General features: G+C 39.6%; 1 protein-coding gene across 11 annotated transcripts in view; it reads left to right on the top strand.

Annotated features, from left to right (window-relative positions):
* The window catches only part of NTNG1 (netrin G1), a 146737-nt gene that overhangs the window by 74533 nt on the left and 54176 nt on the right, over nucleotides 1-18028 (top strand). For all 11 annotated transcript variants that reach the window (XM_064720331.1, XM_064720328.1, XM_064720332.1 and 8 more), the window contains exon 4: nucleotides 15835-16007. In XM_064720331.1, the coding sequence (XP_064576401.1) occupies nucleotides 15835-16007 (173 nt within the window). The remainder of the gene's footprint in view (nucleotides 1-15834; nucleotides 16008-18028) is intronic.

The raw sequence follows: 18028 nt of genomic DNA, 5'->3' as shown, positions 1-18028 counted from the left end.
CCAGAAAATCTACAAGTGCTGCCCTTTTTCTCTCCTGATGTTTTTTGCCCAGTTTGCAAGCAGAGAACTGCTTTAACAAGATTTGGGGACACTTCTGAGTCCTGCATACTGCTTCCCCCTCCTGGCTTGTGTAGGTCAACAGGAGAAAATGCTGAGCAGGCATGAGAATAGATGGGGAACAACAATGAACAGCAGTGGTGGGAAAGGAGGGCATGACTGCTGTGGGCACCATCCTAAATTCCAGTGAGCTGCCTCCCTCCTTCCCCTCTGCAGCCCTCATTGTCTGAGAGAGAGAACACAGCTATAAACACATCAGACAAACAATAACTCCTTCATCCCCAGAAGTGTTACTTAGAAAAATATTTTCTAATGAAGTGGCCATTATGTTTTTCTTCTTGATTTTTTTATTTGCATAATTCAGGGAGTTTGTGATAATTATGCCCAAATTCATTAACAATAACGTTATGTGTCATACAAGCATTTTTATAAGGGTTCTCTCAGGGCACTGTGGCTCTTCCTACTCATCAGGACAAATACCTCTTCTTATTTTCAGTGGATGGCAACTCTCTGTCAGTGTGCAAACAAGACTCAAGCAGCACACTTATGCCCTGAAGAATGCTTTACTGCAAGGAAGCTCTGGTTCACCATCTGAGTGTCTGTGCCCCAAAATGGATCCTGTCCTATCTTGCTAGATCTATTCCTGGTAATAACCTGCTGCTTGAGAAGTGGATACTGCTAGACCTCCCTGTATTGAGGACTTTGGGGTTTTTTCTCAAATCGAAGTTCTTTCTTTACCTGCATCTATTAGTTCTCTATTATTTTTCATAGAGCTATTTATTCTATATATGCATATATTTTACTTCCAGATTAGCTCAGTCTTTGAGAAACAGCTTGTGTATTTTCCAGTGGAGTTTAAGGCTGAGGAAGACTGCTTGACATTTCAGGGAAAACTGAAAAGTTTGTATAGGATTTTAAAAGCTGTGTTATGCAAGATGGAATTGCTAAGGTTTGTTCTTCAGTATAAACATGTACTGATTGTTTCTGTCAGCAGTATTTCACTGTTGCTTTCCCCTATGACAGCCTTACATTATTCATAAGTTAAAATCTATTCTTTAAATTTTCAGTTATAAGAGTTTCCTGGCGGGGGTCACAGAATATGAAGGGAAGTATTGATTTGAAACATTTAAAATATAAATGAAGTTGTTTATTTCTTCTGGTACATGGAATATTATAGTCACTGGATCAAATTTGACCCCTCAGCATGTCTGTTTTCACAGACAACAAAAACACGTTCCCAGCCTCTCAGTGGACACTGCAGTGTCTGTGTGAACATTCTTTGATTTACCCAGTATTTGTTAAAAACAAACATGAATAATAAATGTTCCAGAGCACTTGAAGGCCAAAAGCAATCCCTATTTTATTCTCATCTGACATGAGGTCAGAATTTTAAGACTTTAAAATACAAGGCTTTAAAACTACCAGCCCTTTGTCACTTCAGCTTCCCAAAGCAGTGTCAGCAACCCCTTTTCACAGTGACATACACAAAGTCTCTTGTCCCATGTCACATAAGTTTGTGGCTTGGACAACTACCAAACCCAAGGGCAGAGCTATTTTGGCACTGGGGTGAAAACAGCATTGGTGGATGGGCAGGCCTGTATGCATGTCCACGTGTCACCTGCTCGTGTCCACACATCACCTGCTCGTGTCTACACGCTACATATCACCTGCTCATGTCCACATGTCACCTGCTCGTGTCTGCACGTGTCACCTGCTTGTGTCCATACATCACCTGCTCATGTCCACACGTGTCACCTGCTCATGTCCACACGTGTCACCTGCTTGTGTCCACACATGTCACCCATTCATGTCCACGTGTCACCTGCTCATGTCTACACATCACCCACTGCTCCAAGGCCAGTGCCAGAAGCCAGGTCCCCTCTGCCTTTCACTATCTGAGGTCTCAGAGCTCCTTTCCAGCTGCCTCTGGCCAGGACTGCCCGGCTCTGGCCACCCAGCTCTGAGAAATCCACGTCAGCCAATGGAATCACACCCAGAGACCATCTAGGGATCACCTTGTGGGTCCCTGCCAACTCACAAAGTTCTGTGATTCTGCACTTAAATTATTCCCCTTAAATTTTTCTTTGGTAAAAAGCAAGTGAAAATGGGACAATTTATCACCTATCTCAAGCATTCTAATACTAAAAAGTATTTTCCCATCTTTGTATAATTCTTCTGACTTTAATACAACATAATAAAACATTTGCAGTTCTAGCCAGTTTATTGGCTTCAAGATAACAATAAATAGTGTCTATAATTGAAAAGTACTATCATATGGTATTTCTGAGAAAGAAAACAAGCTTTCTCTACACAAATCAATAATTGAAGTATATTAGATGAAAGAATTGTTTTCCCAAATTAAAAAGATACACTTAGGACTTTATTTCCTAAACTGTTTAAAGTTACTCCTAACATAAAGCATTGTGTTTGTTGTGTTGTTATAACCAGCAGGGCTAGAAATAGGGTGACCCAGCATCTCTTTTTCAGTATCTTAAGTTAGCTGTAGGATGCTAGTTGCTTTTGGCATACTTCAGCAGCTTGCTTTTCATTGAGTTTTCTTCAGCAAGAGAAAGGATTATATTTTTGAAGTATAAATTATTCACAGAAGAAATTTCTGTCCAGGATGGCTGAAAGTATCTTTAGAATTCAACCCACTTTAGTAAATACTTTTTGACTAATTTTTCTAAAAACTCAAAAGTGGTACAATTTTGCCTTTGGAAATATTTTTTCTTTAAAATTGTCCAAAATATTGTAAAATGCAGTTTAAAATCTGAAAATAAAACTATATATTTCATTTGACACAAATGACTTTTTCCCCTCAGCTTTTTTTTTTCAGTTCAGTCAGTGAGCTGAAAAAATCAATTACTTGGAATGGCACTAGTGGCCAATAATTTGTATCATAATCATTCCAGAGGGAATTATTCCGTGACAAGGAGCTTATATTGTATGGAATGTAGAAGTTAAAAAAATTGAGGCTAACATGATAAACACTGAGAAATGTTGTTTTGTTTTTACACATTTCTCTTTCAAGTTATGACTCCAAATCAAGATGAAAAACCAAAAGAAAAAAAAAGGCAAAAAGAGGAACTGTAAAAGCTCAATGTATTTTAAAGTGGATTAGGAGTGTCAGCTTTGATAATAAGCAGCTACCAATTCCCAGTTACTTTAGGTGGAGGTGTGAGGCCTAAGCATTTTAAAAGTCAACCCTAATGAAACACAAGAAAACACCAAGAGAAAACTAGATTTGAAATCTTTACTCAACTTCCCTTACTCTGAACAAGTCATTAAGCACTCTCAGCTTTGCTGGTTTAATCATGAATACCCTGGAATACAGTCCAGAAGAGAACAGAGCTGCCTTATAATTCTCCTTAAAGCTGAAGTTCAGTGATGTGGTTTTTCAAAAAGAGATCAATTAACATGCCCTCATGTAATCACCTGGCACTCAGGCTGCACCCAGCCACGGCTGCCAGGGCTGGGCTGCAGAGGGCACCAAGGACTGATTCAGCAGCACCTGGAGGTAACATCAGCAACAACCAGCAGAACAGCAGGACTCAGTTTACCTGGGTAAAAAGGTGCCTTTCAGAGTGGTTACAGCACTGAACATCAGGCAGTGGCTTCTATGCAGATGAGGTCAAGGTAGAAATGAGCCTGAAAAGAGAAATGTTAAGGTGGTTTTCAGAATCAAGCATTAGTCTGTACAATTCAAAAATATTTTAGATATTTATCATTTTAAAATATCCAGTAAGAGGACAGGCCACTAAATCTCGTGCCAAAAGTTTTCATGTCTGGATTCTCAAAAGTGTAAAAGACAATTGCCTGAATTAGATTTCTGTTTATGCCTTCACTTACCCCAGCAGTTTTTCTAAATGTCCAAACAGTGTCCAGACATTTCATGGTGATATTGAAAATAAAAGTGCTTTTATCAATATTTTTTTATCTTTCCCCAACACACCTCCTATAAAACAACAACAACAAAAAAAAAAAAAACAAGGAAATCTGATTTTTTTCTGTTGAAAGTACTTACAGCCTGGGCTTTTCAAGGACTGTTAGGTCATATGTAACCATTAACAGAACTTAACTGGAAAGAACTTAGCCTTTCTTTTTTGTATGCTTTATTGTGGGTTGTGTGTATTGGTGGTTCACCTAAAGTAAAGGTGGCCAACACACATAGCAAAAAAAGGGGATATGTTCAATAGACCTTTTATCTTTGGATAAAAGTCTGACTTCTTCCTGGCTCTTTTCAAAGAGAAGTAAGTGGGTCTCCTGATGACCTGTCTGAAGCTTTTCTGCTGGCTCCTTCCCCTTGCTCCAGCTCCATATGCACGTCCTGCATGGCTCCTGTCACTGGGGTTGAAGCAGCACCTCTGGCAGGGCTAGTTTGCTTTTTTCTCAATACAACTCATCTTCTTGGAAACAAATTTTTCCCTGGTCTTTGTGTTTATTTGGAAAGGAGGTGAAAATCTCCTCAGGACTTTTTGATTTGTAAAATCCCCTCACCTACAGACACAAGCATAACCAGAGGGAATTTAAAGCAGAGCTGGTCACAACAGATGCCTATCAGAGAATGAGCAGGGGAGAAGGTTCCTCACTGAATCCTGATACCAGCACCCACAGGGAAACCTTTCCTGTTACTGACTGCAGTAGGAGCAGGACCTGGCCATTCATTGCATTTAAGCTATCAGAAGTCTCACTTTTTCAGGTGATCCCTGGTGTCAAAAGCCAGTGTGGAGAGGGTGGGCTATTCTGCACCCCTTCTGTGCCTACATGCAGGGATCCTGCCCTCCCAGCTCTGCAGCTGCCTGGGGTGCAGAGGTTCCACCAGCAAGGACAGCAGTGAGCCCTGGACACCCCCTGCCCCTCCAGGAGCACTGCTCAGAGCAGCACAAGGTGTATTTTCTCTCCCTTGGAGGCAGCCAGTTCCAGCCCATACCCCAGTCTTCCCTGTGTATCATCCACAGCAGTGACTACTGGGGACACATTTGAGCTTTTAAATGAGTATTTTTGGGAGGTCTCTTAAACAGAAATGCTTTAAAACCTTTTAAGAAGAGCAGCAGATGTATGGCTTCACAGAGCTGGTTTCCCTGGTGTTGAATTCTGTGTGCACCATGGATATCTTTATGCTGTTTTTCTCAGTTATAGTCCCCCAAAGGTTACCAAAATCAGTATGAAATTAACCTTGCTTGTTTCTCATGTAGCAGAAACACTGCTCTCTTGACAATAAATATTCCCTACTGTGATACAATAGGTGCTATGCCCTAAGTCTTTTTCTAAGCTACTACAGATATTTCTGCTTCAGCCAGGTCTGTCCTGCATCAGTCATGGATACAAATTCCTAACAGCTCACTTCAGGTATTGCTGCATGCAAGAATAAAATTTCTCCCACTGCAGACAGCTAAATGACATTTTTGAATGGGATTTGTAAACCATGTCCACTTGGATGGTAATTTAATGGCCACAATTTTAGACCTCCCACACAACAAATTGTTCCTTTTCAGTGTTGTGCTGGGAAAAAGAATTTGGGACCAGCTGGCAGCTGATGCTGTGAAATACTACTTACAAATAAAGACAGGAAGCTTGGCGTAATCACTGGCGTCTTAGAGCAGCTTTCTTGGGAGAGCTTCTGAGCAGATGTAAGACTGGTACTTATTAATTAAACTAAACCCAGAAAAATTGATTTCTCAATAAACTTCAAAGTGGTGATGCACATTAGCACAATGCCGGGAGTTTCAAATCCAGTGTTCAGATCTGTATCAGGAGAAAAGAGAAGGAAAAATGACTCCTAAGGATTTCTTAACTTCTCCTTTTAAAATTGTAAGCTATAAAACTTTGCAGTGATATATTGCTGCACCTTTCATGCAAGATTTGTGTACCACATTCTTAGATCTACAGGCGCTTTAACAACTGCCGCAATACAGTGGTTAAATCCTGCCTGGTGGCATTGTTGTGATTAAGACAGAAGGCGGTTTTCAGGTGTCTTTCCATGTCTGTTGACTTGCTGATAATGATAACTGCCAAATGATGGATGGCAAGCTAAGAATGGGTAAGAAGGACATTGGACAGCACCAAAAAATTTTAAATACCAAAAGCTTTTCTTTTTTAATATCCTGATGGCAATGAGTAGTTGTCAAATCTTAGATAACGTGCGCCCTAACTTCTTTGCACTATCAGACAGACAATGGCAGGGTACTGCCAAGCAGACTGTGTTATTCCAGCTGGTGGGTGGAGAGAGATGTGTTCTTGTCTCAATACACCTTGCTACTCTGATATGTAACACTATGGGGAGCTGAGGATATTCAAGTTTTTACCATCTCCTAGTTTTTCTTTATATTTAGAGCAAACCAATTAAAACAGAAGATACATCATGGCAACTCAGAACACCTGGGCTCTGTAGTACCTCTGCAACACCTGCTTCCCCCTCTGCCCTCTCTGTGTCAAGACATTGATTGCTGTGTGAAGTACAGCAATTTAGTAGGTGAGACCAAAAGAATTCTGGTGAGAAAGAAAACAATTCTCAAGTGAGAGGGAAAGAAAAAGCAAAACTACTTGTAACACTGATGTACTTAGAGTTTACATCAGCTACTTTTTCTCAGTTCTTCATTGGTAGTCTGGGAACCTACCAAAACAATCACTAGTGTTAAATGACCAGTTGGTAGCACTGGAAGGAACTGTCATTCTTGACCTTGATCTTCATCTTCACAAGAGGTTTTGCTTCTTTTCTGGTAGAGACATGACATTTGTCAGCATCCTTCATGCAGGTAAGAAAAGCTTCCTATTTCTGAGGTTAAAGATTAGAGCAAAACAGGTGCATGGAAACAATGTGGAATACTGGGATCCTGCCTTGACAGCAGTCCTGTCCCTAAGCACATCACATCTGGGCTTCTTATCCTCCACTGATTCCCAGTTTCCATCCCATGATTATTCAAGGCCTTGGACCTGCCACTGAAAATTATAAAAAGATTATCTGTCGCTACCTAAAAATACAGCCACCAAGCTTAGGATAATATGAATGAAAGCTGGAAACAAATTAGGCTTCATTTCAGGCAGTGTGAACTAACATAAATTCATTGAATTTACAGGAGCCAGATGGATTTACTTCAGCTAAGAATCTGACAAAGTGTGTTCACGAGTGAAAGTATTTGCAGAACACGCTCCTGGCAAACTCTAGCAGATTTTATAATCACTTTCTTTATTGACACATTTCCATAAAAACTAATACCTCTGAAGAAAATGCAAAAATGAATGTTTAGGAAGGGAATGGAAGTTAGTTTTCTACAGCAGCTAACAGCGGCTATATAGTCAGATATTTATTTCTTAACACTTAGAGAATGTAGAATCAAAGTTAGAAAAACTTAACACTTAGAGAATGTAGAATCAAAGTTAGAAAAAGTATGTGTCCACTCCACTTGGCTAAGTTTATAGAAGTGTTTAAGGATAGGTATTTTTTAATGTGGTAAACTGGAATAACTTGGACTCAATTAGGTATTCTGTTCTATTAGACCTATGCATCAGTGGATTACTTTTAGACTTTGGATCTAGGAAATTGAAGAAAGTCTGAATATTTTCTCAAGTCAGAATATCTGTTAGTCTGTGACACTCTTTTATGCAGTCACAAAATCAGAACAGTTATAAATGCTTAACTACTGAGGCATTTGCTCAGGTTACTGCCTCCTCCTTTCTGGGTTTGTGATGCGTGCAGTTTGTCTGGAAGGCTGTCATGTGGTAACCTACTGCATTTCAGAAACATTTATAGTTTATTTGGCAAGGTATGGTAGCTTGTGGCCCTCTGTCTGAAAGAGGCAGAGGCAAAGGAGAAGCCAAGCCAGAAGGACCTGCCTCAATGTTTTGCTTCAAAAGGAAGATAATATGCATCTATCAGACAATAATCAATCTTAATCAAATACAGGTTGAGATATAAATTGATCAGCAGTGATGCTGTAGTTGTTTGTATTGCCAGCATTTACCTGACAGTATATAGAAATGCTTACTAGCATATGAACACAATAAATGTTATTAATGTTTAAATTTAGCGCTTGCATACTCTTATTGTTGGATTGGCTTAGTGTAAACAGTGGGCAATTCCATGCCCTGCAAGCTTTCTGTGAGCCTTGGGACTGAGGGAAAGGAAATTATGCTGCCCTTTTGGACTTTGTTTTCTTTTTTAATTTCAAGCTCTCCAAACTACTTGGAAGTAGGCCGCTGAGAAAGCAAAGCAAACATGCTCTCTGTGCCTTGGCTTTGCTGTTCCCCACCAGATACATTATATTCAGCTGAGGGAGAATAAGAAGCTATTTTCCCCAATTTTCCATACTGCCTGTGGGAATCTAATTCAATTTCCTCCCAAATTTAGCAGTGAAAACGAAACAGTAAAGAATAAAGTTGAAGAGGCTTCTGTAAATCTCTGGATTCTAAGGTACTAAGGTGCAGCAGGATTACTGAGCACAGGTTAAACTTCTTTTCTAACCACAAAGCTACTTACAGATTTAAGAAGCTTAAAAACCTGATCCACCATTAGTCCTTGCTTTGCAAATGAAAGAATAATGTATCTACCTATACAAAGTTATATTTGTTATTATTGAATTTGTTTATCCCTTATTATTGATGTAGCCCTATTCCACAAAGGAATTTTTTTTCAGTGAGATATTATGATGTATTAGATAAATTCAGGGAAAAGGACAGGGGAAAAAACTGGCGACCAAATGCATTTCCAGAAATAAACAAGTGAAAAAAAGGACTCACATGTCATTACTCTCACTATGGTGGCTACATTTAACCATCAGACCACAGGGGTCTTATTCCCGATGTCCAGAAAAAGACGCAGTGCCCTCTTTGCATTTAGATTCCATACATCATTGTGGACCTAAGATATTTATATGACTAAAAAAATATTAATAGAAAAGAGAAGTTACTTTTTTTGCTTCATGTGAGCCAGAACATTTGTTCAGCAGACCTACTTGCAGCCAGCAAGCCATGCCATTTTCTGAGTGTCAACTGTCCTGAGGTGGTTTTGACCCTTTTAGCTAAAAACTTCAGATGGGTCAGTCCTTACAGTGAGCATTGGTAGCCAAGACTGCAGTAATTATCTTGTTACCATTTTGATGCTGCATCCCCACAGAAATAAACTTGCCAGCAGTCATTTTATTTCTTCACAACAGTATCCTTTATACTTATTTTTATCCCCACAAAATCTATTAAGCTTAGAAAACTACAGTAAGGATCAGCATACTTTGGGGTTTTGACATGACATGGAAAAATCTTACAATATAATGAATAATATTGTTCAGCCAACATGATGTTTCTGAGACTCTGAGCCTCAATGAAAATATGTTCATTTAGTAGACAAAATTAAAGGATAACCAGACATTCCTAAGTAATGATGTTTACCTTGTACACTTGCACAAACAGTGCAAGTGGTTTGTAACTTACCTGTACATACAGTTTTTCAAGTTATGATGAATCTGTCTGATAAAGAGTAAAAAATTTTAAAAAATTAAATCTGAAAAATAATGATTCAGTGACAAAGATTTCATGGTATATTTTGACTTTTGCTTTCTCAATTTACATTTCATCCTCCTTCCTGGCTTGGGGTATCACTTCAAATGTATTTGTAATGTGGAATTTTCCTCTGTCTACATTACATTAGACACCTAAACCTCACTGGGGAAGCTGCCTCAAGGTCATTAGTAAGCTTGAGAGGCATAATGTAGATGACAGCCTCAACACGTTTGATGCCATGATAAACACGGCCAAGTCCTTCAGGACAACTGTAACAAAGTGCTGGAAGTAGTTGCTAGCACTGGGGAGCTGACTAAGGCTCCTAGCATTGCCAACAGTGTTTTAAAATGCCTAATTAAAACTATGTGGGGATGGTATTTTTCATTGTGTGGGCAGTAATGTGAAGAGCAAACACACCAACTCCTCTGCAAGCTCAGGCTTGGCTTACCTGGGAGCAGGGAGCCGACTCGTGGCGTGCAGAAGGGAAGAGTCTGTGCAGAAGGCTTCCAAGTTGGTTTCAACTTAATTTTCTAAACTTTGGCAATGACCTAGAATGATTCAAAGATGTATCTAAGTGAGGAACATATGGCTAGTCGTTAAAAATGTATCAAAGAGCTCCTCTTGTCTGTCTTTCTCGTGAATGATCTCTTGAACATCAAGGATCCCCTCACGTGCCCCCAGTCTGTTGGTTGGCACTCCCCTGTGGGAGCGTCAGCACGCTATTAGCAATTACCTTAGTGATATTTACAGCATTTTAATGTCACTTGCCTGTATGTAAATAGAGTCTGTGAGGAGCACAGCACACCCAGGGCTCCCACCACAACAGCACTGCTCCGTCAGTGCGCCACAGCACTCCTGTGCCTTATGTAACTGCCAAAAATATCATTTCAATTGCTTTATGACAAAATAATGAGTCTGTCAGAGATGAGTGGTCAGAAAAACAAATTTGTTCTCCCACACAATTAGGGTTTATAGCATCGGACAGCAATATCAATCTCCAGTGATTCAAAATTGAATTTGCACGTTGAGGGAAATGTGTTCTTGCGTGTGCTATAACCAGGCTGCTTAGCAGGTTGAACTGGGAAGATGGATATCCACTGTGCTGCAGAAACATCAGGGTGGAAGTTTCCAAATGCAGACAAGTTTTGTGGGGCTGTGGCATTCACTTCCACAAGCTCAGCACTGACAGATCTGCCCCACCAGGAGCAATAATAAAAAAGTCTGCAAAAACTGTCACCAGATATAAATGGCAGACAGCTTTTCCCTTCAGGTAGAAAGCCATTTCAAGGCCTACATCTCTCTATACGTGACCTAATTGTCCATGGAGTTGTTGATATTTATAATCATGGACTTCAGTCATTCTCTTTAAAGTCATACAAGCATTAGACCTCAGCAGTGCCATTTACAGTGAGCATGTACTGTATCTCAGAACTGCACTTTGCCCTTAACATTTGCTGTGTCCTTACATGAGATTTTGCCCTTAAGCTGTTAGTCAGTGCAGTGCAGAGGCTGCAGCACAGATCCTCTTCTGTTTTCCAGACCTTAACCTGTGCTCTCAAACCTGCTGTACTGATTAGAGCTCCCTCTGTCATCCCCTTCTGTGTGCAGGCAAACCCACTTAGTGTGCCAGCAGCTGCTACCCACCCACTGCTACCCAGTAATTGCCTTTCTGGGTGTATGTACATCATACCCTCTACAGGACTTGGACTTTCTTCTTTGGATTTCTAAATGGGCATGGAATACTGTCATATGGAACTAAGTACACTGGAGGTGAAATCAGTTTTTTAGGTTTTCAGACCTTCTCCATTCTTATACAAGCAGGTCAGACAATCACATTCTGCCAATGGAAGCATCAACACAGGGATTGTTGTGTTAAATGTGTTTTGTATGTAATTAAACCTTTTGCTACTATTTTAGATTGACAGCAGTAACAGCCTTCAAAGCAAGTGGCTAATGAAATTACAAATGGTACCTAGGATTTTCAGTAATAATTTATCACCATGGATATTCGTATAAGATAACAAAATCCTTCCTTCTCTCTGGAGTAGAAAAGAAAGGTAATCTTCCATAAGAAAGAGATGAATTTGGTTATCCTCCATAGGAAGCTGATTGCACATCTTGAGTGATCTGCTGGGAGCCCAAGTCTGCTCCCAGATCAGTGGTGCTCAGCTGATTGACAGCTGGAATTCCTAAGGTCCAGACTGTGCTGCTTTGTTTCCACACCACTGACAATCCAGTGTATCTCATCAAAGAGTGATTCTCTCATGGTCTGTCTGGGTGCTACTTTTACCAAAATAGCCCTTTTTCTGTAACCCTAAATATTTGTTTTCCTTAGTGCCTATTCTGCAAATAGAAGCAGCTTTTTTATTGTACTCTAGTCATCTCTCAGCCCCGTTACGCTCATTTACCTCTCTCAGTCATCCAGAGAAGTCTGTCCCTCAAGCACAACACACATTTCTCTGCAGAAGTCTCTGAGACTGTGCATGTGTACATTCTGATGAGGTCCCTGGGACAGATTGCCCAATTCCTAGTGCACCCTTCATAAAAAACCAAAAGCATAGGAAATATTATTTCCTTGTTTTGTCTCCTCATACACCACAGATTTTGATACTGGCCTGGTTTTCCCCAGACATGGTACCCTCCAGTTTGCTTTCTACAGATGCTTCTTGTTCTCTTTCAGTTTTAGCACTGCCTGCATTTTGCACACATTCACTGTTCAGCTACATCCTTGATTTGCAGTGGAAATCATGATCAATCTCTTCAAGATCTGTCAAGTGGCTTCGACAAAAAAAATGGTGCAAGAAGAGAATCAGAGCCTCTGGTTCAGTCTTCTGAACATCATATTTTACTTACGCTTCCACTCTTTTACTCCTTATATATAGTTGCTGACACTAACAAGACAATCAGTTCAATCACTTCAGATTCTATTAATCTACAGATTTTTTCATACTTGTATGAAAATAATCATGAGCCAAACCCAACTTTTCTGTTGCCTATACACTAAGTAGGCAGAGTTTTTACCACACATTATGTGATCTTTTGTGGTTTGGGTTTAGGGGGGGTTTTAAATATTTAATTTTGTGCCTAGTATAACTAACTATTATTAAGTCAAATTTTACATTTTTAATATGAATGTACTTTTAATCTTAATTTTAGCTAGTCTTGAAGTAAAACTGAGTGACCACATTTGTTCATTATTTTCTTCTCATTAGAAAGTGTACACAGCTGTTTGAAGTTTTCTGAGGATTGTTTGGAAATTCACCATGGCTGGCTCTTTTTTTGCTCAGTTATTAATGTTAGATTTGGGCCTGCAAAAGTTTTAGATCAGTCCTTTTTTTTTCTTTGAGTGATTGAACTTATTGTTCCTCTTATTCTCTTTATATCATACTCCTAGAAGGCTACACTACTCACTGCTCGCTGCTTTCCCCACATAGCTTTTTTTTTCTTTTTTGCTTTTTTTGGGGGGGGCATGCTTTGGGGTTTGGGTTGAGGTTGGTTTTTTTTCAGTTTTTTGTTATTACTTGGTATTTTCTTTTAAGATGGGATGCAACATTCTGGGTAATTCTGCTGGGAAAGCTTTCAAAAATACATATAAAGCATATAAATAAGTTGATTTGCATAAAGGCATTGATTGAATGAATCTTTGATTATTCCACTGGTTTAGGACGAGAAAAGCTATTTAGCAATTCTTCCACTTACAAAGCTAGGTGGCTAAAATGTCCCTACTTTATTTTGTGTGTGTTTAGTCTGAATGCCTATATAGAGGCTGTAGGTTTTAAATCTCAGTTGATAGGGTTTTAAAATTTGACAGGAGGTTGCCAGCTACTTCTAGAAGAAAATGTATTTTGCTGTTTTTGTGCAAAGCTGCCTGTACCTGGTACAAAGATAGCCCTGCAGGATGTCTTGCTGTCTCCGTCTGTGGGGCTTGGTGGCTGCAGCCACACAGGATGCCTTGTGCAGGACCCCAGAACAGCTGCCTGGTGTTGGTGTGGGTGCTGCACCTTGGGCTGAGAATCACTTCCTCTGCAGCATCTTGCCCTAAGGAGTTCAAACAACGGGCACCAGGGCAGGCAGCAGAGCTGGGCTGCCCATGCTCTCTCGCCTGGGAAATCAGGGAAAGGAGGAGGCAGCCTCTAAAGAGGTGGGACACAGGGGGATTAGGGCAAGTGGGCAGTAAAAGGAAATGGTGAGGCTCTATGGGAGTTATTTGTGTATGCATGTATATATCCAGATATATAAATACATGCATATATTTTGCATATGTATGTGAAGAGGCAGGGCACAGGACTGCATAGAAGCAGAGGAGGATGGAGAAGTCGAGTCCATCCAAGACTTTTACCCATGCATGCAAAACTAAGGAAGGGTCAGTCTCTCTTCAGGAACATCTGACAAGCACAGCATCTAAGAAGTGCAAAGAGATTTTGCACAAGATTTTGTGACACAACTATTCTTTATTTTCAGGTGCTTGTTAAAAGAGCTGTGAATATTTACTCCAATTAGCAGAGGGACATACCTTTATCTTCCCCCACCTCAGTTCCTGTACAAATCTGCAGCACCCTTTCAGAGCACTAGGTACTACAGCTTTTCCTCAGAATCAACCACTTTTTTCCTCTTGCCTGGATCAGTTTGCTGCGTCTGACACTGAGTCCCTACAATAAAACAGAAATCTGCTCCTGAGCAAAGAAATCCAGTCCTTTCCTCTCTCTAATTTGTTCTAGTTACTTGACAGTCACTCCTGCTTTTCTCCTCTATTTTTTGGTCTTGTTCTTACTGTATATCTCTCCTGTTTGGAATGTTCCATTTTCATACTCCTGTGGACAGTAAAACAACCCATGGCTTTTTTTAATAGCAGTACCCTTTACCAAAAGGTTCAGTGTCTAGTGAATAGATGGATGTCATTCACTGATGCCCAGACAAGCATCTTTCCTTCTGCTATGGCAACTCACTGAAAATTCACAATTGATTTAGTCTTCAAGCACACATATTTTGTAAACTGTGTAAAAATTATTCTCTTTCTCTTGTCCAGCATATTGAATACATTCTGGTCATTTCAATTTTAAAAGTGCTGAACCTGTTTCTCTTTAGAATGAGCATTGCTCAAATAACAGCAGTTTCATTCATTTCTAGCACAAAGGAGAATGCTCCACCATCTACTGCATTACATATTCTTGTGGATTTTCTCCAGCAGCTCCTTATGACAACTGCAAGCTTGTTTTACCCTGGGGACATATATGTATGTGGCCAATTGCTTCAGGTCATATTCCTTCCAAATGGAAGTCAGCTTGACAGCTGTTAATTTGCACTTGGCCATTCCACATGTTGTTCTGCTCTAATTATTGGTCACTGTATGGAACAGGTGACAAATGCCCACATGAGAACCCTGCAAATTACTAGATGTATGGTCATTAGGAAAACAAACAGGAAAGGTCATTAAATACTGGTTTTCTCTCCAGCCCCAAACAGAAATAGATTTTAGCTGGTTTTGACATCTGTTGGAAAGGGATGGAAAGAGGTGAAAATACCTTACTGTTTATGAAACTAACTCCCATTCTGCAAGTGTCCTAGTTTCAGGAAAAGAGGGGAATTTAAGGAAAATACAATTGTTTTAAGACCAGATGCAGAATCTGGTTTATCTAATGATTTTGTCACAAGGCTTGATTAGGTTTCTTCCCCAAGTAAAACTAAATGTGCCTACCAAAATAATTTGTCTGACCTTCAGCTACTACAGCTATATTAAATTAAAGCAGGAAAATAAATTTCCTTTCTGAACAAGACAGTACTTGCTGAACAAGAATGGCAAGACACCATTATAGTGAGCTTTCCTTCTATTGAAGTGTGGTATTGCAGAGGATATCTAAATTAAGTCTGTTTTCTCAGGCTTCCAGGGTGTAATTTGGACCAAATTCTGTAAGGACATAAGCAGAGGACTTCTTTTGTTCCTGGAAATAGTAACTCTTGAATTTTTGCAAGATCTATCTGTAAAAAAAAAAAAATTAATAATTTATTTGTTCTCAGTGGTGCTGCATTAGTGAAAACAAGATTCAGCATCTTGGAATCTTAGTGACATTTCTGCCATTACACCTGTGTGAGCTGAAGATCTGCAGCTTGCTCTTTGCAGAGATGCTTTGTGATGTCATGCTTTCATGATAGAACAATAGCAGAGGGACAGCACAGAAATCAAGCTGTTGCCGTAGGACATGCTTTTCTAAAACTTGAGCTTAAACTCACCTCACCTCACCTCTAAATAATATCCCACTTTGTTTTATTTTTGCCTTTTAAAATTAGGTGTAAGTGCAACCTTCATGCTACTGGCTGTAAAGAAGAAAACAAAAGACTACTTTGTGAATGTGAGCATAACACAACGGGCCCAGACTGTGGAAAATGCAAGAAGAATTATCAGGGCCGACCATGGAGCGCTGGTTCTTATCTGCCTATACCTAAGGGCACTGCTAATATCTGTAAGTAGTTTTGTATAATAAGGATATTTCATTATTACAATTCTGCCCCATATCATGACTCTGAAGGAAGATTAATGTTTGCAAAGGTTTGTCATTTCTTTCTGACTCGGTGTGTATAACTGGACAAGGTGTCAATTTGTAAGTGCTAATTGTAAGTATACATTATCTGTGCTCTCACGTGGTTGTAGATAACTTCCAGGAGAACCACGTGTTTATATCCATAGACACATCCCTGGACACTGCACAGAAAGGGCTAAGGAATGAAAAAATTAGGACTCTTCACATAAAAAATACACACAGATAAGAGAAAACAGTGGGAATAACTGCAGTACTGCTCCAGCCACGGTGCCCTCAGCTCTCTATTCATACATCCTTGTTTGTCTTGAGATTAGTGACACTCTCAGCTCAACATGTGAGATCCTTGCTCATTTTTTCTCCATTTAAAAATGGGGGGGGAAAAACACTTCAGGCCAGATTTTTCATATTACTAACTAAAGATCTAAAGGTTGGGAAACGTTTCCCTGATGTTAACCTGCAGTCCAGATTCAGATGCACTCTTGTAGATCAAGTATTGAAGAGAGAAAGCAAGGGCACAACCTGAGGTTTTACATCTGCTTGTTTCCAGCTAACAGTGACTCCACAACACACAGCTGTACTGTTCCAGCACACTTCCATATTATCCAAAGCAAGTAGGTACTGACAGCTCTATTTCCTGGTTCTGGACAAGATTGGGCCAAAATAAAACATGGTACTGAAAGAGAGGGCACAAAGACAATTATGACCCTCAGTTCTCCCTTTCACACATACATGAAATACACAGTGATTCCGAATCCCCCTGAACTGAGCAACAGACTTAAATTTCTTTGAGGAAAGGACAGAAAATGAGGATACCTTTTGAAAGAAGTTACTAGCTTCCTTTAAAAAAAGTCCACAGTTTTGCCCTGATTAAAAGCAAAACATTCATTTTAAAATATTAGATATAACAATTTATTGAAAAAGTTATTTGAGAGAAACAGAGCTATGTATGCAGCTGAAGGAAAAGTTTAAAACCAGGAGCAATGTGCAATGCTCAAAATGTTATCTAAGACTTCAAAGCAGCAGCTGTGAAGAATCAAAACTCAGAAATGAAGATCATAGGAAGCAGGACCTTATCAAGTAAAATGTGAGAGTAATAGACCAAGTAACAAACCATGAAGTGTGGGGGCATGAAATTATGATAAAATTCTTACCGAGCAGAGAAAAATGAACTTCCAAAAAGCAGGGAAAAACATTTTGTAAGAGTATTCACTTTTTTTCGCCTGTTATAAAAACTGAGTGTGGCTCACAGAATTAATACTTGAAAGCTATGTTTGGGAAATATGGTGAGATTTACCAGGTTGATTTTAGCTAAATTCAGCTTGCTGTGAGTTTTACCTCATTCCCAGTCAGCTGAGCATGCACCAGACAGAACAGTGGAATTAGCACCTACTGAAAGTGTGTCTGAAGCTTGTTAAATCAACTTTATGTTAAAACAACATCAGTGAATTTCAGCAAATATACAGCTTCATCAAAAATCAAAACATTTTGTAAATAATAGGTAGTCATTCCTGGGGTTGATGATGATGATGGTAGCATCATGAAAACATAACCTTGTATGAGCTGACAAATACTCCACTTACCTCAAATCCTGACTTCAGCAGTCATCAGCTGCAGGAATTTCTGGCAAACAGGAAGAAGCATGAAGGATTTCTTCTTCATCTTCTTAGTTACCATGAAATAAACTGGCTTTCTGAGCTGGACTGCTGGGGTTGCTGGCTGCTGAACAGAGAGAGACACCCAACTGACATAAGCTTGACCTCAGTGATACCTTATGGCAATACCTTTCAAATTTTAGTGAGACAATGAGTGAAAGGTATTTTATTTTTCTTGCCTTAAATATTTTTCTATGGTCGAGCCAGTACCTCCTCAGATAAGGAAGGAACAAAGAATAATGCATCTCTGTTTACATCTGGTACACCATTTATCATTACATAGACTTGACC

Source organism: Zonotrichia leucophrys, chromosome 8, assembly GCF_028769735.1.
Source record: "Zonotrichia leucophrys gambelii isolate GWCS_2022_RI chromosome 8, RI_Zleu_2.0, whole genome shotgun sequence".
NCBI lineage: Eukaryota > Metazoa > Chordata > Aves > Passeriformes > Passerellidae > Zonotrichia > Zonotrichia leucophrys.
Note: the sequence above shows the minus strand (reverse complement) of the source record. Positions and strands in the feature narration are given on the sequence as shown.